Genomic DNA, 26,299 nt, shown 5'->3' on the forward strand with positions numbered 1-26,299 from the left:
TGATCGGAACAACTACCCACTTTTGATACTAAACAATTTGTACGTGAAGGATTTGCCATATCAAAAATCTAAAAAAAATCCGTCAACATACAATTATTTGGACTATGTTTTCTTAATCCCTTTATTGCCCTTGTTGTTTCTTTAATCCTCCAATAAATATATCAAACATCCTTTTCAACAGGCAATAAATCGTTTAGGATGGGTAGTAACTAATTAACTTGTCACAGTGGTGTATACGGTTAGGTAATCTAGCCAGGCATTTTAAAGATAAAAATCAATAATCTTCGTCTGTGAAACTTGGTAACTGTGAAAGTTATGATTGATGTCCTTTAGGTGTCCGAAATTTAGGTACGAAAAATGAATTATTTTGGAAAATAATTATGGGTGTCCAAATATTTAGAGTGTCCGAACTCTTAGGTGAATTACGGTAATCTGTGTATGATGTCACTTTTGTCAGAAATGTTGGACTTGTTGGCCATGTTAGTAAAATGTGTGTGATGTCAGAATTGTTGGACTTGTTGGCCATGTTAGTTGTTACTAAAATGTGTGTGATTTCAGAAATGTTTGACTTGTTGGCCATTTTACTAAAATGTGTGTGATTTCAGAAATGTTGGACTTGTTGGCCACATTACTAAAATGAGTTTAATTGAGTCTTTTTGTGAACAGTTTGCAACAAATGTATTGCCATTAAGACATTACAATATAAATGAATGTGAAAAAGAGGTGTGCAAGTTCAGTTTTATTTATTTTTCAAATTAACATATATATGTTTTAGCTTTGTCAATGGCTGGTTCTGGTTATCACCAAGTATTGGTAAATGGTTCGGAATGAAGTTAATTATGTATATATATTTAAAATACCAGAAATGAACCAAGCTGTATTTCCAGCTTGCTTTTGCTTAACTCTTTGTAACTGTATAGGGAAAGGTCCATACAAAACACATCCAATGTCATGTTTTAAGTCATTGCTACTTGTGTACATGTTTTGTGTAACATTCTTGGTCTATTTTTTATCTATTTATTCTAATTACTAGACAGTGGCAAATTTTTTTTATTAAAGTGATGGATTCCATCTTTAGTAAAATTTATTCTTTTTTCAGTCTAGCTACAGGATGCAATGCGATTAGTTAGAAGTTTCATAAGGCAAATAAAAGTAATTTCAACCAACTGCGTTCATTTACCAAAACGAAGGATGTCATCAAATGTGCTGGTGGATACTGCCGCCTCTATGATTAAAAAATCTCCTAATGATAAAAGGGATTACAGGTAAAGTTTTCATTATCTTATGAAAATCATTTTGCTGCTGTTCCAGCTTTAGTTGATTTCAAGTGATTTAATACTGTACCTGTATCATTTGCTTGAAATCAATCTTTGAATTTTATTGTTTATTAATTTATAGTGATACAAAAAAAATCTCTTTTTAAAACTAGAATTTTATTATTATTTTTATTATTATTATTATTAATAATAAGAAAGCAAAACCCTGGTATGTTATTTTGTAAATGTAATATTAAACAGTTTGCATTCTGAAGGTTTGTTGTTTTGGATAATGGTCTGCGTGCACTGCTGATCTCTGACTTGGACGGCGCACAGGAGCCTGAGGATGATAACGACTCCGATGACATGGAAACTGATGCTGGTAAGACGCATGTATACACAGGCTTGAAGGTTCTTGTCTGTAAAAATATGGGGGGACACAAGGGTATATTAAAATGTAAGGGGTTTGAGAAATGGAGACCTTATGTTTTTTTACACTTTCATAGTTTTGTGTATGAAAGCAATGAGCTAGCTAAACAGATATGCAGGGTGTTAACTATGAAATTATTGCGAATTTTAAAGAATGCCAAGTAATTGTATTCGTACCTTCATGTTGATGTTATGCTGTGTTGTAGAGAGTGAAGGGAGCGAGATGGAGGAGGAAGATGGAGAGTCCGAGGGAGAGATGAGTGACGCCGAAGATGTTGACGATACACAAGCGTCTGAGAAAATGGTATAATGGAAAACACAAAAATGTTCACACACTAGTTCTAGATTGACATCTGTAAGAATAGAAATAAAATATAGATTCATTTTTCTTAATCTAAATATTGATACTAAATTTCTATTCTTGGGCTTTTCAAAATATATTTTTCCTCTTTGTGACTTATGTACACAAATGTTGTTTCATGAAGTTATGATAAATATGCCAATAGAAAATCTGAACAGCATTTATAAGGAATATACAGAAATAATGTAGGTTGCATCTTAGATTTATCTAGCTTTCAAGCTACTTCTCTTAAACTTGAACTGTTCAAAATATTATTTGTTAACAAGTCTTTTTCTGTGGTTTCAGTCAGCAGCTGCGCTGTGTATAGGAGTGGGGAGTTTCTCAGACCCTGATGACATCCAGGGATTCGCACACTTCCTAGAACATAGTATGGAATGAAAACTACATTTAATGTTTTTACATTTAAAAACCCTATGTGACGGCCCGTTTTCTCGACACATCCGCTACTAAGACCAATTTTTTCAGACCCGTTCTTTGTCCTCTATAATTCAATGGTTGTAAACCCCCAAAAAAACGGGCAACCCGTTATTCAGTTATATGACCACTTAATCCAGTCCCATTTAATTAATCACATGTTAAATTGATCTGTTAATGCGACCGCAGGTGTCGACGTAGCCCAGTCGGCATATATTTTTAATTAGGATCCGTTTGTGTAGAGTAACCACTGTAACAAATCAAAATATCCTAGATATTTTATTATAACAATAATGTGACTGGTCACTATAAAATCAGGAAGGCAAGTGCAAAGATTAACACACTCGACACCTGATGACCAATCACGCGTGACAGGTTAGTACGAACAATGGTAGAATAAAATGTAGAGTAAAATAATGATCACAGGACACCTAGGGCGGAGTTTAGTTGGATCAAGGTAAGGAAAAAGTAGAAATATAGGAAATAAGAATAATACGAATATCGTGGATATAATAAATACAAAGACTCCTGACTTAATGCAAATTTAATATATTTTATTAATGTATTCAATACAATCAACACATGTCCTGTGACACAGGCAATTTGTTGATAGGTACTATGCATGTTTGTGTTCACACCTCGATTGACACGCAATACAAAGAAGTTTACAACACGTTTCCTGGTTTAAGGAAAATCACCGACCACTTTATGACAACATGTAGCTGCTTTATGATAGAGGTAATGAAATCACGGAAGTGTTTGATAATTGATAGTTTTTTGATTGGATTTTCGGGGATACTTACTGTGAAAATATAATTACAGGACATTGAAACTGTGTTGTTTTAATACATGTTATTCTTTGAAAAATTTATGATGTAAAATAATGAATGACATAACTTTTTATTTATATTCTCTGCTTGAATAGTATTCACTATAGCCCCATATTACCAATACCTAGTAACACCTGTACTTGTACATGTAGAAATCTAATGAATTCCACCACTTGACAATTCATTAATCAAATCAGCACAAACTCAGTAATGAGACCACCCCGCTATTAAGACCATTTCTCAAAGTCCCAAAGGTGGTCTGAATACAGGGGTTTTACTGTTATTTTTTATAGTGATCAATCTTCTTCAAATGCTTCAGATTGATATATAGAAGTTGTTGTTTTTCTTGCATTACAGACATGCATTTCCATTTATTTACCAGGCTTGGAAGTCTGTCTTTCTCACCCTGGGAAAAAAATGTTGTTTTTTTTTATTGATGATGATAAATTAAATGTGGGGTAAGGTGTTTTAGAAGGAAACAGGCAAATAACATTTACTTACAAAGAATGTTACAACAAAGTTATTTCAAAACTTTAAAATGGCGATGTGATTCTCATGCTTTGACATTGACCTTAAATACTGCACATATCATGATGTTCAAATCGATAAACATCTATTCAGGCACTATTTGGTTAAGCGTATACTGTACAGCCTTTGCAACCTGATATTTTACTGATTTTTTTTCAGGTTTGCAAAATAGTATGTGTATGCAGGAAAGATTAACAATCCAACCCTGAGACACACTGCATGGCGGGTAACTTGGCAAGCCTTGTTACCCTGGGACACACTGCATGGCGGGTAACTTGGCAAGCCTTGTTACCCTGAGACACACTGCATGGCGGGTAACTTGGCAAGCCTTGTTACCCTGGGACACACTGCATGGCGGGTAACTTGGAAAGCCTTGTTACCCTGGGACACACTGCATGGCGGGTAACTTGGCAAGCCTTGTTACCCTGGGACACACTGCATGGCGGGTAACTTGGCAAGCCTTGTTACCCTGGGACACACTGCATGGCAGGTAACTTGGAAAGCCTTGTTACCGGCTTCTGCACATGCCCCTGGGCCTGATATTTCTATCTGCTCTACATACATGTGAAAGATACTTATTCTACTGTTAGATTAGCAATCTCTGTGTTTCACAGCTCATTCATGTTTATTCTTTTAGTGGTGTTCATGGGAAGTGAAAAGTACCCTAAGGAAAATGCGTTTGATGACTATTTGTCAAGACATGGTGGCCACACAAATGCCTGGACAGACCATGAAAGAGTAGGTCTTTAGAAATATTAGCAATTCAAATTATTTTCTAAGAAATAGTTTTTAGCTACAAGGCGCTGTTTCGAATGCATTCAGATGCACTTGCTTGCTGATCATTATCTAAGTGTCTTATTCTCACAAGAAACAAGATAAATTTTGATCATGCTACATGATTGATCGTTCTTTCTCTTTTGTAAAACTGTAGCATTCACTACAATTCTAAACACTTGTCTCTAAATACCAAAAGGATTTTACATCACACTGCGGCCCAAAATTTGCCACTTATTAGCATTTGATAAGTATAAACCATACATATGTCTTAGGATTTTCCATTAATAAAAGAAAAGCTGTACACATTTCGTTGGTTTAAGATATAGAAAATTTATTAAATTATTTGTGTCCTTGTATGCATATATATTTATTCATGTAGAATGAAGGGGCGTACAAAAAAGCCCTTATTACCGTCCTTGATTGCTGATGGTGGTAATAAATATCAAACTGTCTCTCTCTGTGTCACATTATAATGTTTTCAGTTGTTATTTCCAGACTAATTTCTACTTCGATGTTGATCGTGACTATTTCCGGAAGTCCCTGGACCAGTTTGCCCAATTCTTCGTGAACTCGCTCCTTCTAAAGGATGCTGTTGACAGGGAAATACAAGCTGTTGATAGTGGTAATTTGCAGCAGACTGAATATTATTGCTTCAAAACTTCCAATAAAGTAACATGCATGATTTATTTTTCTTAATTTTTTCTAAATTTCTTTTACAACTTTTTTTTTGTCTTTGAATGAGCAATTTTTTGCGTAAATATGTGCAAACCAGTGATAAAAGACCGCTGACAAAAGATCAGATCGCATATTTTCATATTACCGTTCAAAAATTAATATTTTATGGCTAAAAGTGTTACTAGCAGTTTATGAAAAATGCATAAAACATCAATTTTTGAACTTAAATATAAAAATCTGCGATCTAATTTTTTGTCAGCAGTCTTATACAACTGGTTTACATGCATTTTCGCATAAATTGGCTCGTTCCAAGACAAAAAAATGTCAAAATGTTCAATCTGTGAGAGTGCAGCTTTAACCATATCAAGTATATATAAGCATATAGTAAACAATAATCGTTCCTTTTTACAAAATCAAGCCAATTAGACAAATTGAGCCAAGTGAACTGCAGCCATTGAGATTTGACTGTATTGTGAAAAAAAAATTGTTCTATAGTATTTATAGTTTCAATTGTATACTACTTTCACTATATGCAAAGATTTTTTTTAATGGATAACCAAGGAAACTTAACATGTACGTTTTACATCTTTTAGAGTTCCAGGAGCGGGTTCCCAGCGATGATGACCGTCTGTGTCAGATCATGGCTGATACGGCTAAACCTGGTCATCCCATGTCCAAATTCCTCCTAGGTATGGCTCATTATCTTTAAGAATTATTAATATTATTATTATTGTTGATGTCGTTTAATGAAGCATTTACCAAGATTTTATTGAAAATCAAGTAGAACATCCATATTCTTTCAATCAACTTTGCACATCAGAGAAAGATGAATGCCACTGTCAATGATTATGCATATTCTTAATCATATCAATGTGGAACATACTTCTCATGGGGGGCGGGCTCATTCACCCACAGAGGATCCATACATGTACAGTTTGCACTGGTTTTACATCAACTGGCCAATTTAATCGCAGCCTAAAAAGGCCGTCTTTGAAGTGTTGAAAACAAACTGTTCAAATCACTTTTGGGATGGAACAAAAGGCATCATGATTTTGAAACAACTATTGTAAATGTTTGGAGATTTCAATGTTGACAATGTTGACCTGTTGTCTATTACTCAGTCATGAAATATTATTGGGCACAATGATGAACAAAAACTGGTAGAGATATTTTATGATGGATAACATTTCAATGAGATCAAGTTGATTACATTCAAACATATCCAACCAAACAGGGAACCTTGAGAGTCTGAAGAAGATGCCAGAGGAGAAGAACATCGATGTGTACGGACGACTGCGGGACTTCTATGAGCGCTATTACACGGCACAGTACATGACCCTGGCTGTACACTCAAAACGTAGGTATTGTATGGTGATGGATACACATGGAGTATTTATTAGTATAATTTAAGATCGACAGAAAAACTTAAGAAAAAATGTATATATTAATTCAATTCTAATAGTACTATTACTAAAAACTGATATTAATGTGTAATTAAATTACTGAATAGACTGCAATAACATTTAAAGATAACTATCGAAGATGTATTTAAATATTTTACTATAAATAGCATTTGAGTTATTTTAGTATTACTATTAATTGAATCCATACATTTGGCAATGTTCTTATATGCAGATAACCTTGACAAGTTGGAGAAGTGGACCCGAGAAAGCTTCTCTGGAATCCGTAACAAGTATGGAATATATCCATGTATTGCTTGCATCAGTTCATGAGTTCTTCATGGTGGAAGCATTAAATGATTGTTGATTTTTAAAGCTTTTTTGCTGAGTATAATTTAAGTCTTTCATACAGATGTAATACAGTGATGTAAACCAGTGAAAAACATTGATTTATTGATCTTATGTTTATTGCTCAATTGCAAATTGTTTTTCCAGTAAGGAGCCACCTGTCACTTTCCATCAAATGAAAGTAAGTACATGTACCCATAAATTGACCGTTTTAAATTTTAATTTGATGAATTATTACTTGTTTGTTTTTGATATTGAAGTTTTACTCTTACAATCATTTAGTTTACATTTGAAATAATGATTTTGTTTTAATATACATGTACTGGTAGATTCTTCACAAAAAATAACTTCAGAAATGTAATATCATGAAGGGCGTGGATAACATTGGACATTGTGTTATTTCAGGAGCCATTCGATACTGATGCCTTCAGAAAGATATACAAAGGTAGGTCCTCGCTCTACACGTAAGGCTATGGAGATGATGTCTTTATATATAGTTTTCTTTGTCATATTTCTGATATAATCTAATCTGATGATACAGTTTCTCTTTCATATTATAAAGGTTGTGTTAAGATTCTGTATGTTTTTTATGTGATGACAAGGACAAATATTTGACAGAATTGACCAAGATGATTAAGAAGAAATGACTCTATAATAATGTACATTCTTGTGTTCAGTGATAGCGGTGACGACCACACACAAGCTGTATGTGACCTGGCCCTTCCCTCCCCTACAGGCCAAATACAGGTAACACATTGTTCCATTGAAACTAGGTTCACAAGTTACCAGAGAGAATGTATATGAAGGCCAATAACTCTGACAACTTTGAATGTAAAACAAAAGACTAGTATTGGTGTTTACTCCTCAGCGCACTTGTGCAATTGAAAATGATTGATCACTGTCTGACTATTTGATAAGGAATGTCCCTGAATGAGTAAACGACTACTTACATATCATCTTTCCGTATTTCTGAATTTTAAATAATTTTTTAACCTCTCTTACATAAGTCAACATCAGCCATGATAGACAATTATGTTGTACAGCGAGGTCATTGTTGTCAGCATTATCATATGTGTCTAGGGCATCCGCCATCTAACTTCAGCATTTGTTATCTAATCTTTACCAAACTTGGTTGCAATACTTATTGGCATTCTATCGTGGCTGAGTCCAATCAACTGTCAGACTGCTTTATATACTCTGGAGTTATGGCCTTTTGTTTTTTTAAACTTTTTACCTATATTACTTTGTCCACTTTTGAACGTGAGAATTTCATATCCAAACTTTTCAATAAAAATTAGTAAGGTTGATGGGCATAATATTCACGTATATACTGAGTTTTGTCAATAGCCAGTTGTTGATCCTTGCTCTTTGACCAAAGCCACTTTGACAGCTCTCTTACTTGAGCATTTGTTGACCAATCTTGACTACACTTGGTTTCAATGTTTAAGTGCATAATATCTCAAATAAGTAAATATACAGCCAGATCAGACTTTTTATTCTGGGTTTATGGCTGTCAAATTGTCAAAATAAGATGAAATTCACAGACATAAGTGTATTTTAATGATTTCTTTTTCAATTTTCCATGCTTTTCTCTAAATATGTTAGCAAAAGAAGCAATCATCAACTTAAAGCTTTATAGTTTACTATTTTCAGCCTATATTATTATCAGGTATTAACCTTACATGAAAATGTCTGCACTTGCTATGATGCATAAAAGTTGGTTCTACAATAATGGGCACTCCCAACAGGCTTTTAGGTTTGATATTTGAATGATATATTGGTCTGAAAATTTCATTATTATTTCTGAATGTGCAGACTGAAGCCCCTGGAGTACATCTCGTCTCTCATGAATCACGAGGGAGAAGGAAGCATCTACTCATATCTCAAAAAAAGGTAGGAAGTTTAATAGTTGAAAAATGTTTCAATTTCAGGAGAAATGTTGTCTGTAGTGTAAATAGCGAGGAGGAGTGGTTTGGCGTAAAACCTAGTTGAGTAACTTTTCCATCTTGTTTACTTGGATTGACCATTGCAAGAAAAAAATCATCATCAAATGATACAAGATGTTGTGTACAAATTTTGTGACCTGTAATGCTGTCTTTAAAATAGCATTCGTGTTGAAAAATCTCTGCCATTGTTTTTTTTGACATATTGAAATTACATTTTGAAAATAAACTGCTTCCTGTCTCCATCAGAAACTGGGCGTTTGGTGTGTTGGGGGGCAACTCTGGTGACGGTAATGATATGAACACCACATGGTCAGGAATGGACATGTGTATCACGCTGACTGACACTGGTATCAAACATGTACATGAGGTAATAGCATGGTTATAAATAGAAAATATAATGCAGAAATGTTGTGTAGGATTTTAATTGACACAACATCAAATAGAAATTAATAATAGGAGTGGATTAATTTGAATAAAAATAGTACAAAATTAATTGATGTAAAATGGCACTACTTTGTTAAATGCAGATAATTACAGCCACTATCTGTTCGTTTGCTAGATGCAGTGAAATATTCTAGCTTTATACACACGCTTTCTAGGTGCTGCAGGTGATATTCTCTTACATCAGGCTGCTGAAGGACGCCGGCACCCAGGAGTGGTTCTACCGGGAACTCCAGCTGACCGAGGACAACAAGTTCAGATGGAAGGAACAGGTACATGTACTAAACATATAACCAACACCTTCAAACATGATTTTTTTAATCTGGTTACCCAATTATAGTACACTTGTTAACATATGTTCTTTGTCACAAAATACAGAAGACGCATCACAAAGAGGCCCCAATTATTGCATTCAGTTAAAATACTCTAACCTAATTCTTCAAAATAATAAAATGTAATCATAAATATGATTCCATTTTAAGCCTCAGAATTATTCAAAATAAGAAAAATACCCAATTAATACCAAATTTAATCCTATTATAAAGGACTTATTGTTCAGTAAATAGGGGCCGGGCATTTACCCTTTTGGTACCAGTAATGTGAAGTTATAATGTTTTTGGTCCAATATGTTATTTGAATTTAGCCACCTTTTCCACTGAATTAGGGTGACCCAACAGAATATGTTGAGAAGATGGCAGACAACATGCAGCTCTATCCTCCGAGGGACTTCCTCACCGGCCACAGGCTACTGTTTCAGTATGATTCACAGGTAGGGAGTGTGTGAATGAAACACAGGTAGGGAGTGTGTGTATGAACCACAGGTAGGGAGTGTGTGGATGAACCACAGGTAGGGTGTGTGTGGATGAACCACAGGTAGGGAGTGTGTGGATGAACCACAGGTAGGGAGTGTGTGGATGAACCACAGGTAGGGAGTGTGTGGATGAAGCACAGGTAGGGAGTGTGTGTATGAACCACAGGTAAGGAGTGTGTGGATGAGCCACAGATAGGGAGTATGTAGATGAACCACAGGTAGGAAGTGTGTGGATGAGCCACAGATAGGGAGTATGTGGATGAAGCACAGGTAGGGAGTATGTGGATGAACCAGTGTGGATGAAGCACAGGTAGGGTGTGTGTGGATGAACAATTTGGATGAAGCACAGGTAGGGAGTATGTGGATGAGCCACAGGTAGGGAGTATGTGGATGAACCAGTGTGGATGAACCACAGGTGTATGGGGATGAACCAAAGGTAGGGAGTGTGTGGATGAACCACAGTTAGGGAGTGTGTGGATGAACCACAGGTAGGGAGTGTTAGGAAGAACCAGTGGTAGGGAGTGTGTGGAAGAACCACTGGTAGGGAGTGTGTGGATGAACCACAGGTAGGGAATGTGTGGATGAAGCACAGGTAGGGAGTATGTGGATTAGCCACAGATAGGGAGTATGTGGATGAACCACAGGTAGGGAGTATGTGGATGAACCAGTGTGGATGAACCACAGGTAGGGAGTGTGGGGATGAACCAAAGGTAGGGAGTGTGTGGATGAACCACAGTTAGGGAGTGTGTGGATGAACCAGTGGTAGGGAGTGTGTGGAAGAACCACTGGTAGGGAGAGTGTGGATGAACCACAGCTAGGGAGTGTGTGGATGAACCACAGGTAGGGAGTGTGTGGATGAGCCACAGATAGGGTGTATGTGGATGAACCACAGATAGGGAGTATGTGGATGAACCAGTGTGGATGAACCACATGTAGGGCATGTGGGGATGAACCAGTGTGGATGAACCACAGGTAGGGAGTGTGGGGATGAACCACAGGTAGGTAGTATGTGGATGAACTACTGGTAGAGAGTGTGTGGGTGAACCACAGGTAGGGAGTGTGTGGATGAACCACAGGTAGGGAGTGTGTTGATGAACTACTAGTAGAGAGTGTGTGTATGAACCACAGGTAGGGAGTGTGTGTATGAACCACAGGTAGGTAGTGTGTGTATGAACCACAGGTAGGGTGTGTGTGGATGAACTACTGATAGAGAGTGTGTGTATGAACCACAGGTAGGGAGTGTGTGTATGAACTACTGGTAGAGAGTGTGTGTATGTACCATTGGTAGGGAGTGTGGTATGAACCAGAGGTAGGGAGTATGTGGATGAACCACAGGTTGGGAGTGTGTGTATGAACCATAGGTAGGGAGTGTGTGGATGAAACACAGGTAGGGAGTGTGTGGATGAAACACAGGTAGGGAGTGTGTGGATGAAACACAGGTTGGGAGTGTGTGTATGAACCACAGGTAGGGAGTGTGTGGATGAAACACAGGTAGGGAGTGTGTGGATGAAACACAGGTAGGGAGTGTGTGGATGAAACACAGGTAGGGAGTGTGTGTATGAACCACAGGTAGGAAGTGTGTGGATGAACCACAGATAGGGAGTGTGTGTATGAACTACTGGTAGAGGGTGTGTGGATGAACCACAGGTAGGGAGAGTGAGGATTAACCATAGAAAGTGTATGATTTTTATATTTATGCTTGAAAGGAATGATTGACATTCAAAATTTCAGTTGAAACCGGTTTTGGATTTATCTAAAAGTGTTGTTTGTATAAAATTGATCACACATCTTTGTAAAAATACATAACATTTCACAGACATTTTTGGAAGGTTATGCTTTAATTTGTGTCCTTTCTACCTAAGAGACCAAACTGTGATGTATTTGAGGGTTTAGTCAATGCTTACATCAAATAAGCCCTTTATTAATATTTGGACCCAGGTGTTGTCAGACTGCATGGATAACCTTCGTGCAGATAACTGTAACGTGATGATCCTGTCCAGCGACCTGACAGAGGCTGACTGCCCACATCGGGAAGGCTGGTTTGGCTCAAAGTACAACATGGAAGATATAACTCCAGAACTCAGGCAACAGTGGACTTCTGAACTTGGTAAATAGCGAGGTATTTCTTAGTTTAATTCTGATACCAGCATGTTATCTGAAGGTGCTTTGTAGTTTTTATGGAAGTGGAGGTATACACTAACCTTGGTGTTGAATTTTCGCTGTAGGGTAAGAATGACAGTCTTGCCCATAACTCAAATCATTTAAAGATGTATAAACGAAATGAAGCAAAAGACACATGTTGAGCAAAGCCCCTAACTCTTGTTTTAATAATGGTCAAGTTAAAAAAACAATAGTAGATGAGCGTTGGCCTTTGCTGTGCAACTTCTTGATATGTTTTCTCATTTGACCTCAAAGGTTGCTTGAATGGCTTGATGAGAAACCTCTATATCCATTCTTGAAGCAGTGTTTAACAGTTCTTTCTGGTTGTTATAAACCAACTTCCGTTGCAGTGTCAGAACATGTGTACATATACATTGTATTATTTACAGGAGCGACTCAAGCAGAACTTTACCTGCCCAGACCCAACCAGTTTCTCTGTAAGTAGCATGCCAGTGGCAGTGAATAGAACTTTACCTGCCCAGGCCCAACCAGTTCCTCTGTAAGTAGCATGCCAGTGGCAGTGAATAGAACTTTACCTGCCCAGGCCCAACCAGTTTCTTTGTAAGTAGCATGCCAGTGGTAGTGAATAGAACTTTTCCTGCCCAGGCCCAACCAGTTCCTCTGTAAGTAGCATGCCAGTGACAGTGAATAGAACTTTTCCTGCCCAGGCCCAACAAGTTTCTCTGTAAGTAGCATGCCTGTGGCAGTGAATAGAACTTTACCTGCCCAGGCCCAACCAGTTCCTCTGTAACCTGCCCAGGCCCAACCAGTTCCTCTGTAACCTGCCCAGGCCCAACCAGTTCCTCTGTAACCTGCCCAGGCCCAAGCAGTTTCTCTGTAAGTAGCATGCCTGTGGCAGTGAATAGAACTTTACCTGCCCAGGCCCAACAAGTTTCTCTGTAAGTAGCATGCCTGTGGCAGTGAATAGAACTTTACCTGCCCAGGCCCAACAAGTTTCTCTGTAAGTAGCATGCCTGTGGCAGTGAATAGAACTTAACCTGCCCAGGCCCAACAAGTTTCTCTGTAAGTAGCATGCCTGTGGCAGTGAATAGAACTTTACCTGCCCATGCCCAACCAGTTTCTCTGTAAGTAGCATGCCTGTGGCAGTAAATAGAACTTTTTCCTGCCCAGGCCCAACCAGTTTCTCTGTAAGTAGCATGCCTGTGGCAGTGAATAGAACTTTACCTGCCCATGCCCAACCAGTTTCTCTGTAAGTAGCATGCCTGTGGCAGTAAATAGAACTTTACCTGCCCAGGCCCAACCAGTTTCTCTGTAAGTAGCATGCCTGTGGCAGTGAATAGAACTTGACCTTCCCAGGCCCAACCAGTTTCTCTGTAAGTAGCATGCCTGTGGTAGTGAATAGAACTTTACCTGCCCAGGCCCAACCAGTTCCTCTGTAAGTAGCATGCCTGTGGCAGTGAATAGAACTTTACCTGCCCAGGCCCAACCAGTTTCTCTGTAAGTTGCATGCCTGTGGCAGTGAATAGAACTTTACCTGCCCAGGCCCAACCAGTTTCTCTGTAAGTAGCATGCCTGTGGCAGTGAATAGAACTTTACCTGCCCAGGCCCAACCAGTTTCTTTGTAAGTAGCATGCCTGTGGCAGTGAATAGAACTTTTTCCTGCCCAGGCCCAACCAGTTTCTCTGTAAGTAGCATGCCAGTGGCAGTGAATAGAACTTTTTCCTGCCCAGGCATAACCAGTTTCTTTGTAAGTAGCATGCCTGTGGCAGTGAATAGAACTTTTTCCTGCCCAGGCCCAACCAGTTTCTCTGTAAGTAGCATGCCTGTGGCAGTGAATAGAACTTTACCTGCCCATGCCCAACCAGTTTCTCTGTAAGAAGCATGCCTGTGGCAGTAAATAGAACTTTACCTTCCCAGGCCCAACCAGTTTCTCTGTAAGTAGCATGCCTGTGGTAGTGAATAGAACTTTACCTGCCCAGGCCCAACCAGTTCCTCCGTAAGTAGCATGCCTGTGGCAGTAAATAGAACTTTACCTGCCCAGGCCCAACCAGTTTCTCTGTAAGTTGCATGCCTGTGGCAGTGAATAGAACTTTACCTGCCCAGGCCCAACCAGTTTCTCTGTAAGTAGCATGCCAGTGGCAGTGAATAGAACTTTACCTGCCCAGGCCCAACAAGTTTCTCTGTAAGTAACATGCCAGTGGCAGTGAATAGAACTTTACCTGCCCAGGCCCAACCAGTTTCTCTGTAAGTAGCATGCCAGTGGCAGTGAATAGAACTTTACCTGCCCAGGCCCAACCAGTTTCTCTGTAAGTAGCATGCCTGTGGCAGTGAATAGAACTTTACCTGCCCAGGCCCAACCAGTTTCTCTGTAAGTAGCATGCCTGTGGCAGTGAATAGAACTTTACCTGCCCAGGCCTAACCAGTTTCTCTGTAAGTAGCATGCCAGTGGCAGTGAATAGAACTTTACCTGCCCAGGCCCAACAAGTTTCTCTGTAAGTAGCATGCCAGTGGCAGTGAATAGAACTTTACCTGCCCAAGCCTAACCAGTTTCTCTGTAAGTAGCATGCCAGTGGCAGTGAATAGAACTTTACCTGCCCAGGCCCAACAAGTTTCTCTGTAAGTAGCATGCCTGTGGCAGTGAATAGAACTTTTCCTGCCCAAGCCTAACCAGTTTCTCTGTAAGTAGCATGCCTGTGGTTGTGAATAGAACTTTACCTGCCCAGGCCCAACAAATTTCTCTGTAAGTAGCATGCCAGTGGCAGTGAATAGAACTTTACCTGCCTATGCCCAACAAGTTTCTCTGTAAGTAGCATGCCTGTGGCAGTGAATAGAACTTTTCCTGCCCAGGCCCAACAAGTTTCTCTGTAAGTAGCATGCCAGTGGCAGTGAATAGAACTTTACCTGCCCAGGCCCAACCAGTTTCTCTGTAAGTAGCATGCCTGTGGCAGTGAATAGAACTTAACCTGCCCAGGCCCAACCAGTTTCTCTGTAAGTAGCATGCCTGTGGTAGTGAATAGAACTTTACCTGCCCAGGCCCAACAAGTTTCTCTGTAAGTAGCATGCCAGTGGCAGTGAATAGAACTTTACCTGCCCAGGCCCAACAAGTTTCTCTGTAAGTAGCATGCCTGTGGCAGTGAATAGAACTTTTCCTGCCCAAGCCTAACCAGTTTCTCTGTAAGTAGCATGCCAGTGGCAGTGAATAGAACTTTACCTGCCCAGGCCCAACCAGTTCCTCTGAAAGTTGCATGCCTGTGGCAGTAAATAGAACTTTACCTGCCCAGGCCCAACCAGTTTCTCTGTAAGTAGCATGCCTGTGGCAGTGAATAGAACTTTACCTGCCCAGGCCCAACCAGTTTCTCTGTAAGTAGCATGCCTGTGGCAGTGAATAGAACTTTACCTGCCCAGGCCCAACAAGTTTCTCTGTAAGTAGCATGCCTGTGGCACTGAATAGAACTTTACCTGCCCAGGCCCAACCAGTTTCTCTGTAAGTAGCATGCCAGTGGCAGTGAATAGAACTTTACCTGCCTATGCCCAACCAGTTTCTCTGTAAGAAGCATGCCTGTGGCAGTAAATAGAACTTTACCTTCCCAGGCCCAACCAGTTTCTCTGTAAGTAGCATGCCTGTGGCAGTAAATAGAACTTTACCTGCCCAGGCCCAACCAGTTTCTCTGTAAGTAGCATGCCAGTGGCAGTGAATAGAACTTTACCTGCCCAGGCCCAACCAGTTTCTCTGTAAGTAGCAGGCCTGTGGCAGTGAATAGAACTTTTTCCTGCCCAGGCCCAACAAGTTTCTCTGTAAGTAGCATGCCTGTGGCACTGAATAGAACTTTACCTGCCCAGGCCCAACCAGTTTCTCTGTAAGTAGCATGCCAGTGGCAGTGAATAGAACTTTACCTGCCCAGGCCCAACCAGTTCCTCTGTAAATAGCATGCCAGTGGCAGTGAATAGAACTTTACCTGCCCAGGCCCAACCAGTTTCTCTGTAAGTAGCATGCCTGTGGCAGTGAATAGAACTTTACCTGCCCAGGCCCAACCAGTTTCTCTGTAAGTAGCATGCCTGTGGCAGTGAATAGAACTTTACCTGCCCAGGCCTTACCAGTTTCTCTGTAAGTAGCATGCCAGTGGCAGTGAATAGAACTTTTTCTGCCCAGGCCCGAAAAGTTCCTCTGTAAGTTGCATGCCTGTGGCAGTGAATAGAACTTTACCTGCCCAGGCCTAACCAGTTTCTCTGTAAGTTGCATGCCTGTGGCAGTGAATAGAACTTTTCCTGCCCAGGCCTAACCAGTTTCTCTGTAAGTAGCATGCCTGTGGCAGTGAATAGAACTTTACCTGCCCATGCCCAACCAGTTCCTCTGTAAGTTGCATGCCTGTGGCAGTGAATAGAACTTTACCTGCCCAGGCCCAACCAGTTCCTCTGTAAGTAGCATGCCAGTGGCAGTGAATAGAACTTGACCTTCCCAGACCCAACCAGTTTCTCTGTAAGTAGCATGCCTGTGGCAGTGAATAGAACTTTACCTGCCCAGGCCCAACCAGGTTCTCTGTAAGTTGCATGCCAGTGGCAGTGGATAGAACTTTACCTGCCCAGGCCCAACCAGTTTCTCTGTAAAAAGCATGCCTGTGGCAGTGTATAGAACTTTACCTGCCCAGGCCCAACCAGTTTCTCTGTAAGTAGCATGCCTGTGGCAGTGAATAGAACTTTACCTGCCCAGGCCCAACAAGTTTCTCTGTAAGTAGCATGCCTGTGGCAGTGAATAGAACTTTTCCTGCCCAAGCCTAACCAGTTTCTCTGTAAGTAGCATGCCAGTGGCAGTGAATAGAACTTTTTCTGCCCAGGCCCGAAAAGTTCCTCTGTAAGTTGCATGCCTGTGGCAGTGAATAGAACTTTACCTGCCCAGGCCCAACCAGCTTCTCTGTAAGTAGCATGCCAGTGGCAGTGAATAGAACTTAAACTGCCGAGGCCCAACCAGCTTCTCTGTAAGTAGCATGCCAGTGGCAGTGAATAGAACTTTACCTGCCCAGGCCCAACCAGTTTCTCTGTAAGTAGCATGCCTGTGGCAGTGAATAAAACTTTTCCTGCCCAGGCCCAACCAGTTTCTCTGTAAGTAGCATGCCTGTGGCAGTGAATAGAACTTGACCTTCCCAGACCCAACCAGTTTCTCTGTAAGAAACATGCCAGTGGCAGTGAATAGAACTTTACCTGCCCAGGCCCAACCAGTTTCTCTGTAAGTAGCATGCCTGTGGCAGTGAATAGAACTTTACCTGCCCAGGCCCAACAAGTTTCTCTGTAAGTAGCATGCCTGTGGCACTGAATAGAACTTTTCCTGCCCAGGCCCAACCAGTTTCTCTGTAAGTAGCATGCCAGTGGCAGTGAATAGAACTTTTTCTGCCCAGGCCCAAAATGTTCCTCTGTAAGTTGCATGCCAGTGGCAGTGAATAGAACTTTACCTGCCCAGGCCCAACCAGCTTCTCTGTAAGTAGCATGCCAGTGGCAGTGAATAGAACTTAAACTGCCGAGGCCCAACCAGCTTCTCTGTAAGTAGCATGCCAGTGGCAGTGAATAGAACTTTACCTGCCCAGGCCCAACCAGTTTCTCTGTAAGTAGCATGCCTGTGGCAGTGAATAAAACTTTTCCTGCCCAGGCCCAACCAGTTTCTCTGTAAGTAGCATGCCTGTGGCAGTGAATAGAACTTGACCTTCCCAGACCCAACCAGTTTCTCTGTAAGAAACATGCCAGTGGCAGTGAATAGAACTTTACCTGCCCAGGCCCAACCAGTTTCTCTGTAAGTAGCATGCCTGTGGCAGTGAATAGAACTTTACCTGCCCAGGCCCAACAAGTTTCTCTGTAAGTAGCATGCCTGTGGCACTGAATAGAACTTTTCCTGCCCAGGCCCAACCAGTTTCTCTGTAAGTAGCATGCCAGTGGCAGTGAATAGAACTTTTTCTGCCCAGGCCCAAAATGTTCCTCTGTAAGTTGCATGCCAGTGGCAGTGAATAGAACTTTACCTGCCCAGGCCCAAGCAGTTTCTCTGTAAGTAGCATGCCAGTGGCAGTGAATAGAACTTTACCTGCCCAGGCCCAACAAGTTTCTCTGTAAGTAGCATGCCTGTGGCAGTGAATAGAACTTTTTCCTGCCCAGGCCCAACCAGTTTCTCTGTAAGTAGCATGCCAGTGGCAGTGAATAGAACTTTTTCTGCCCAGGCCCAAAATGTTCCTCTGTAAGTTGCATGCCAGTGGCAGTGAATAGAACTTTACCTGCCCAGGCCCAACAAGTTTCTCTGTAAGTAGCATGCCTGTGGCAGTGAATAGAACTTTTCCTGCCCAGGCCCAACCAGTTTCTCTGTAAGTAGCATGCCAGTGGCAGTGAATAGAACTTTTTCTGCCCAGGCCCAACCAGTTCCTCTGTAAATAGCATGCCAGTGGCAGTGAATAGAACTTTACCTGCCCAGGCCCAAAATGTTCCTCTGTAAGTAGCATGTCTGTGGCAGTGAATAGGACTTTTCCTGCCCAGGCCCAAAATGTTCCTCTGTAAGTAGCATGTCTGTGGCAGTGAATAGAACTTAAGTTACAGGCATACAATTGCTTTTGAGTATACTGTAGATTTATTGCCTGGTTTTATAGACGTTTAGGCTTGGATTAAGATAACTGAAATATACATGAAATGCACATTTATGTAAACAGAAATTTAAATTGATAAATGGAAGTAGTATGTCATGTTCCACTCTGTTCTCACTAGGTACTGACTACACAGTGAAGGAAGTCCCGCCCTCGGAACAGACCCCACTACCCGCCCTTGTGTCATCCAGTTCCCAGCACAAACTGTTCTTCAAGAAGGACAACAAGTTCCTTGTACCAAAAGGTGCCATGTCTACAACATTTCTGGTCTACTGTATTGTGATTGATAATTTGTCTGAGTAAAGAGATGTCAGAACATCAATCTGACACAACTGCATGTTTACTGAACGATTCCTTACTTAGATTTCTATCAAGGTATAGATTTTAAATTTATCATCACACAAATCCATATTACGTTTGTTTACATTTTATTTTTGTTTTATTTTCCAGGTTATGTAAAGTACCATCTAAGAAGTCCAGTTGTGTTTGAAAGTGCTAAAAGGTATTCTACTCTTTCTACTAAGATGTATTTGACCTTTTGCATCCACTCTCTGTTCCTACCGGGGTATATGTCTTGTATTCAATTTCAATTTCATACACATGGTTATTGAGGTGCCATTTTAATATACCTGTATATTGTTGTTCCAGCTTGGCCCTGTTTGACGTGTTTGTGTCGATTCTGTACCACAACCTGTCTGAGCCGACATACCCCGCTCTCATGGCCGGATATGAGTGAGTTGTCTCCTCCTGTTTCGACTACATATCGATGTATAAACTCTTATGAAGATATATAATGAAGTTTAAAAATAGCTTTATAAAGTTAAAACATCTTTAATTGCATTGTAACTCATCTATTGTGTGTTGGACATTAAAGCATACTTTTGGTACTGTAAAAACTTTTCAAATAAATTTCGGAATTTAGCTGATATTAAATATTTCTTTTTAATAAAAATGCAATAACTTATTGTCAAATAACCTTATTAAAATATCCTGAAAATGTCAAGATGTTTGATCTGTTCTTTTCAAAGTGGAGGCTGAGAAATTCCCTATCAAAATAGACTTTCCAAAAAAAAAGAAGCTTTATATTAATCTCAAAACTGTCATATGATGCTGGACTAGATTGAATAATACATTTCATTCAATTTTAATATCACTTTTTATCAGGTAAATGCTGTCTTCTTGCACTAATACTTGGATTACTTTCCAGGATCCTGTGTGCTGCTGACTCCACACAGTCTGGGCTCACCATCACTGTGGATGGTTTTGACCATAAAATCAAGGTAAGTTTCCATGTACTGTAAATGACTGGTTATAAGATGATAGTGGGTAAATGAAGATAGTGGTTATAAGATGCAGGCCAAAAAATTTGTGAAAACTTGAGACAAAAACTTTTAATCTATGTTATGCTTTATAGGACGCATTGAAAAAAATGTTAAAAATCCTCTGCCACCAATAACTTGTCGAGAATGAAAAGTTTTGTAAAGCAAAAACCTTATATTGTATGTGTTTGTTCTCAAAATGTCAACACCTACAGGAAAGTATATAGAACGTGTGAAAAAACAAGACTATTATCGCTACAATTTGTACTATTGGTATGTTTAACTGCTTAAAGGCATTGCAAGTTTTTCACACCTTATACCACTGACAAAAAATATTTTGACAGTGCACAGCTATGCTTCTTTATATGCATGTTTAATTATTGTTTTATACAAAATAATATTGAATAATTTTATTGGTACAATAATGAGAAATTAAAATGATAAACGTTTTACGATACACTGTATTCCGATCTTCAATTGCCATTTCAACCGGTATAAACTTGAACTGAGATGATGTGAGTGACATCCCTTTCTACATAAATCTAAACAAACTAGTTTCTTCACCATTTATTTCTCTGAAGAGCCAATTTCGGCCTGAAATTGACAAAAAAAAATGTCAAAAGCTTGTTACAGTTTGTAAGGCGCAGGCATTTTTTTACATCAAAATCTGAGGGGAAAAAGTGTGTCTTATAACCAGTCATTTACAGTAATAAAATGTGACAAAATAAAAAATATTATATATATATGAATATTACAGTTATTGCCAAGTGCTCAATGTCATGATTTGTTGATCGGCTTCAACCAACAGTAAAACAATTGTTATATTTTGTAACTTCAAGTTACAAAATATGTGATATTAGAGTTTAACTAAACCCACTAGCACTATACTATGAGAATTGATGAGAGAAACTGAGGTATCAAAGGAAAACCAATGATTGTGTCTGGATTGTGCTTTCTTAATACTGTCACACAGGTGGACAGGGACTCACTTTCTATGTTACCTTGGTGAGAAGCCTATGCAGGAAAGCTTGAACTGTACAGTATGACAGCAATGCAGAAATTGTTATATGATATCTAGAATATATAAGTTTGCAACCTATATGCATGCTTTATGATGTACTTCATAAGTCAAGTAAGATAAATGTACAATTCTACCCCATCCCAGGAGGTGTTGATGCTTATTGTTGATCTGCTGGTGGGGTTTTCCTGCAGTGAGGAGATGTTCACAGCCATGAAGGCAGAGGTAAAGAAAGGATACCACAACACTGTCATCAAACCACAGGAGGCGGCCAGGTAGTATACGCATGGGGGTCATGTTAGGGAACAAGGGTGTAGGGGATAGGAGACCGTCAGTGTCTATGGAATTCCCATAGAAGAATAACTTTCTTAGTTTAAGTGGGACCTTGGCCGGTTTTTATAAAACTTCTTTAGTCATTTCCTAACTTAAGTCAATTTCTTAAGTTAAGCTCTGATCATATTCTATAATAACCTAATAATATCTGAAATACATTATTTTCCTTGTTTGTATTGATTACACAAACTATTTTTTTAAAGACACTTACACTTTTCTTTTAATGTGGCTTCAAAATCTTAGGAAATCAACTTTAGTTAGAAATGACTGAAGAAGTTTTATGAATACGCTATTGTTTTTCATAACAATGAATATCTATTATTTGATAACTTGGTGTTTTATTAATTTATATACTAAGGTGCCACATAAAATGAAAAACTATCTTGCTTAACATGAAGATTTTTAAATAATGGGTTATTTCCCTTACACAAACTTCAGTGTGTCCTTACTCACTCCTGCATGTTTATTTACAGCATGTTGCGGTGGCAGTTGTTAGAGCCGTGCTACATGAGTCACCTGGACCGCTACCAGGTGGTGGACACCCTCACCAGGGACAGCCTTATGGAGTTTGTACACAGCTTTCTACACAGGATCACCGTAGAGGCTCTCGTTATGGGCAACTTTACACAGAAGGTGTGTGTGCATTATGAAAGAAACACTGTGGGAAACTTCATGTAACATGAATTATAGAAACTTAGCTCTTTAGAGAAGCATTGTTTACCAAAATTAACATTAAAAAAAAGAGGCACAATTGACAGGACTTTTCATTTGAATGTCTTACTTTTAAAAGAAGTTTAAAGTTTGTTTGTAAGACAAGATACGGTACATCACGGCCATGATTACAAACAGTAGCATGTCAGAGTGCAGACTCTTTAATAAATGATAAAGAATCATAAGGAATCATCTTTATTCCATTGGTTTACATATATTTGTCAAGAAGGAAAGTTTCAATGAAATGAAGATTTGCAGTTTTATCACTTGAGTCTAAATTCAGACTTGAGACTACCTGATATCATGGCTTCAACGTCTTTTGTATATTTTCCTAACAGGAGGCCATATGTTTACATGAGGATGTGACAGGTAGACTGCCGCTCCAGACCTGCTCTGATGAACCTGTCTTCCAGGTGATATATTGTTCCAATACTAATTACCAACGCTTTTATCTTAGAAAGTGTTCAATGTTTACTTAATTGAAAGGAAAGTACATTTTTGATAAATTCAAGTCATGTTTTTACACTTATGTTTTTCTCTGTGTACTCCCTCTTTTCTGAAGTATTTCATATTCACTGAATTATTATTAAAATTTGTGCACAGCTCCCTGTCCTGATAGTATCACAGCTTTGTCTGGGATTTTATGGGCAAGGCTAAACAAGGAACCACTATGTTGATACTCAAGAACTTTTCTATGATTTCAGGAGCATGACCTGGTTGTGTCTCTTCCCACCCAGCTTTCATATTGCCAGACCCTAGGGCTTAACCCTGAGGGTACGATGTCATATCTCGTGAACTACTATCAGAGTGGGCCCGGCAGCCTGAGAACTACCTGTCTCAACAGTGTCCTAAAGGTAATGGTGTGCTTAAAACATGTGACTTGTTCACGAAAGTAATAATAACTTGAATCCTTTATAGTGCCATTATGTATATTTTTAGCTTCAGGGATGAGACTTGTTTATACAGTCTGTGAAAAATTAAAGTAAACATATGGGTTTCATTGTAAGGCTGCAGCATAATTGTAAAATAAAAAAAATAGTTGCTTAAGCTAAAAAGATTTCAGTATTCAGCTTGATAATAATTTAATAAATGGCATACAAATCTGAACATAAATGTTCCCATTTCAGGGTCGGATGTACGAGCCATGTTTCGACACCTTACGGACAAAGAAGCAGCTGGGATACACGGTAGAGTGTATTAACTTCCTCACATACGGCATTATGGGGCTTGGGATATGTGTGGAGTACCAGGCTAGCAAGTTCAGGTATGTTTGCACTTATTTAACCTTACTGATGTTCAACTCCAGGTATTGTCAATGCCTTGGTCTTTCTGTTGGCATCATTGTTGCCACGCAAAATTCAATTCTTGGCTATAACTAAAAAGACGACATACAGTAAGGGAGATAAATTAATGTAATTTTTTTCAAAGAATTAATCTGAGGGTTAACAACTCATCTTAAATGGTGGTAAATATGTTTATCTTGTTGAAACAGGATTTACTCACAGCTACTACGAGAGCTGTTCTTAAAGTTTGTGGACTGGAGAACAATTTATTCCAGCGATCATTTATGTAAACAAAATTACTCATACAACATGTTATTCAATTAAGTGAATTCAAATTTAAGTAACCTTAAATATCAGTATATACAATTTAGGATTGGGAAGGAAGCCAATGTCTGTGAAGGAATTTTCTGTCCTTCCTTAAAGGCTTATTATTCCCACACAAAACAGAGTTTGGTGGGAGGCAGGGGGGTATAGGAGTGAGCTTGTTGGTTTTGTTACAGTTCAACTTCAAATTTGTTTACAAATTACCAATATTTGCCCGAGTAATAATTTCCCAACAATAGGGTGTCCAGACAGTAACAAATGAACGGTTTGATGTGTTAACATACTTTTTGGTACACATGTTTAACACCATAAAATACAAGACAACCCTTACCCTAACCCCCTTTTTAACTTAAAATTTGCCTAAAATATGGTGTCGGACATTAACTTATGCAAGGGTTGGCAGATTTAAATATCTTTGCTTCACATTTTAACACCATAATTTTTACGAAGTTTTCCACATTTCACCTTAAAATTTGCAAAATTAAGTTGTCGTCTGATGATGACTTATTTTTATACTATCAATTTTTGACAAAGTTATGGCCCCTTTTTCACTTAGAATTTGCCTAAATTTGGTGTCCAGACAGCGTGTGGGGTATTCATTACTCCTTTGACAGCTCTAGTTTATAGGTGTACATGTTTTGCTTATTTCTCCAACAAAAGAAGCTCCTATATACTTGTCATTTCCAGTGAGTCTTATGTGAACGGGGAAGTGGAGGGATTTCTGGTGGAGATGCGTGGAATACTCGACACCATGACCGATGATGAATTTCACACCATGGTAACTGCCTACTGTCCATGTCTAATGTTTGATTATGCAATTGTATTATTGTAATGCTGAATTATATCGAATTAAATGAGTATTATATATACATAATATGATGCTAAATTACGTTAAATTCTATTTAATGTTGAAGCATGATAAATCCTAGTTTTGCCACAATTACAGTTTTATTCCCAAAGCTACCGTCAAAGTTAGAAAGAAATTTAGAGTAATGATGTGTTATCAGTGCAGTTTTTAAAACAAGGAAGTCACAATTGACTTAAGACAATAAAGAAGATGCAATATAAACAATCATACAGGGAACACTAGCCCTGCACCTTGCCAGAAATGATTTGTCACAAATTACAATGGTTTGAAAACTACATTATTAGGGGTTCACAAATAATGTATACCGGTAATGTTCCTACTATGACCCTCCACTGATGTTGATCACAAAATGTGATTTATATAAATAAATGCTGCTTTGGTGTTCTCATAGGGCATTTGTGATTGTTTTTTTTTAAACCTGTCTGAAACGGATGGACAATCATTTCTGATTATGCGTTGTCAGCTACCAAATTTGTTAAAGCCATCCTGATAACAGAACCAATTTGAAAATGAATGTAAGTGATGTGCAAATGGACAGAATGATCCCATTATGTCTATTCAAGTATTGTTATTATAGAGTATGTGATGTTGTGTATGGTTCACTTTCTGGTATGCCCTGAAAGTTGTACAATATTTTAGATCGAGAGCGAGATAACAGCACGGCGCACAGAGGACACGTGCCTGGAGGAGGAGGTCGGGAGATACTGGGCTGAGATTCTCAACCTGACGTATGTGTTTGACAGGCCGGCTGTTGAGGTATTTAGCAAGTATATATAATTCTTTACTACAATGTAGTTATATTTCACCCATTTAGAATTACTGTGAAAGTCATTAAACAACCAGATTTTAGGAGGTATTATGAATATATTGCCTTTTGAATGTATGTTTTTTACACTCCTGCAAAGCAAATTAGAATTTCCAATTGATATTCAAATAATATGTTTTTGTATAATGCTTTGTTTAACTCCACTAATTAATTACTGCAGTATGCCATTATTAATTCATTTAAGATTTTGGCTAAGGGAGAGAACTGTTTCTCTTTCATTTAAATACTAAGTAGTAAAATGTAACACACTGTTACTTTGTGACTATCATGTGTTATGTTGCCTTTCTGTCCCCAGATTGGCGTTATCAAGACGTTTACAAAGCAGGATCTGGTAGACTGGTACACCCAACAATACCTAGGGAATTATCAACGCAAAGTCAGCATACAGGTAATGTAAACTGGTACATCCATCAGTAGCTCGAGAGTAATTAACTTAAAGTCTATATACATGTAATATAGACTGGTACATCCATCAGTACCTCAGGAGTAATCAAGGCAAAGTCTACATACATGTTAGGTAGACTGGTACACCCATCAGTACCTCGGGAGTAATCAATGCCAAGTCCACATACAGGTAATGTAGACTGGTAGACCCAGCGGTACCTTAAGAGTACTTAATGCACTATCTTCAGCAAGGGCCGTATGAATTTTACCCATGTCTCTTTGTAG

At 39.0% G+C, this 26,299-nt stretch overlaps 1 protein-coding gene across 2 annotated transcripts in view; it reads left to right on the plus strand.

Annotated features, from left to right (window-relative positions):
- Positions 1–26,299, plus strand: part of LOC128214797 (nardilysin-like) — a 29,014-nt gene that overhangs the window by 1,340 nt on the left and 1,375 nt on the right. The window contains exons 2-31 of one of the 2 annotated variants that reach the window (XM_052921453.1): positions 1,100–1,265; positions 1,532–1,638; positions 1,892–1,989; positions 2,332–2,413; positions 4,456–4,556; positions 5,091–5,217; positions 5,864–5,959; positions 6,505–6,627; positions 6,906–6,963; positions 7,166–7,199; positions 7,424–7,463; positions 7,696–7,765; positions 8,834–8,911; positions 9,211–9,331; positions 9,564–9,677; positions 10,070–10,174; positions 12,155–12,323; positions 12,766–12,813; positions 19,070–19,192; positions 19,399–19,450; positions 19,597–19,680; positions 20,156–20,228; positions 21,433–21,560; positions 22,092–22,251; positions 22,668–22,742; positions 23,034–23,183; positions 23,457–23,593; positions 24,624–24,714; positions 25,444–25,560; positions 25,926–26,018. In XM_052921453.1, coding sequence (XP_052777413.1) covers positions 1,117–1,265; positions 1,532–1,638; positions 1,892–1,989; positions 2,332–2,413; positions 4,456–4,556; positions 5,091–5,217; positions 5,864–5,959; positions 6,505–6,627; positions 6,906–6,963; positions 7,166–7,199; positions 7,424–7,463; positions 7,696–7,765; positions 8,834–8,911; positions 9,211–9,331; positions 9,564–9,677; positions 10,070–10,174; positions 12,155–12,323; positions 12,766–12,813; positions 19,070–19,192; positions 19,399–19,450; positions 19,597–19,680; positions 20,156–20,228; positions 21,433–21,560; positions 22,092–22,251; positions 22,668–22,742; positions 23,034–23,183; positions 23,457–23,593; positions 24,624–24,714; positions 25,444–25,560; positions 25,926–26,018 — 3,003 coding nt within the window. In that variant the 5' untranslated portion in view covers positions 1,100–1,116. The remainder of the gene's footprint in view (positions 1–1,099; positions 1,266–1,531; positions 1,639–1,891; positions 1,990–2,331; positions 2,414–4,455; positions 4,557–5,090; positions 5,218–5,863; positions 5,960–6,504; positions 6,628–6,905; positions 6,964–7,165; positions 7,200–7,423; positions 7,464–7,695; positions 7,766–8,833; positions 8,912–9,210; positions 9,332–9,563; positions 9,678–10,069; positions 10,175–12,154; positions 12,324–12,765; positions 12,814–19,069; positions 19,193–19,398; positions 19,451–19,596; positions 19,681–20,155; positions 20,229–21,432; positions 21,561–22,091; positions 22,252–22,667; positions 22,743–23,033; positions 23,184–23,456; positions 23,594–24,623; positions 24,715–25,443; positions 25,561–25,925; positions 26,019–26,299) is intronic. The other variant, XM_052921454.1, reaches the window with a different exon arrangement.

This window comes from Mya arenaria, chromosome 13, assembly GCF_026914265.1.
Source record: "Mya arenaria isolate MELC-2E11 chromosome 13, ASM2691426v1".
NCBI lineage: Eukaryota > Metazoa > Mollusca > Bivalvia > Myida > Myidae > Mya > Mya arenaria.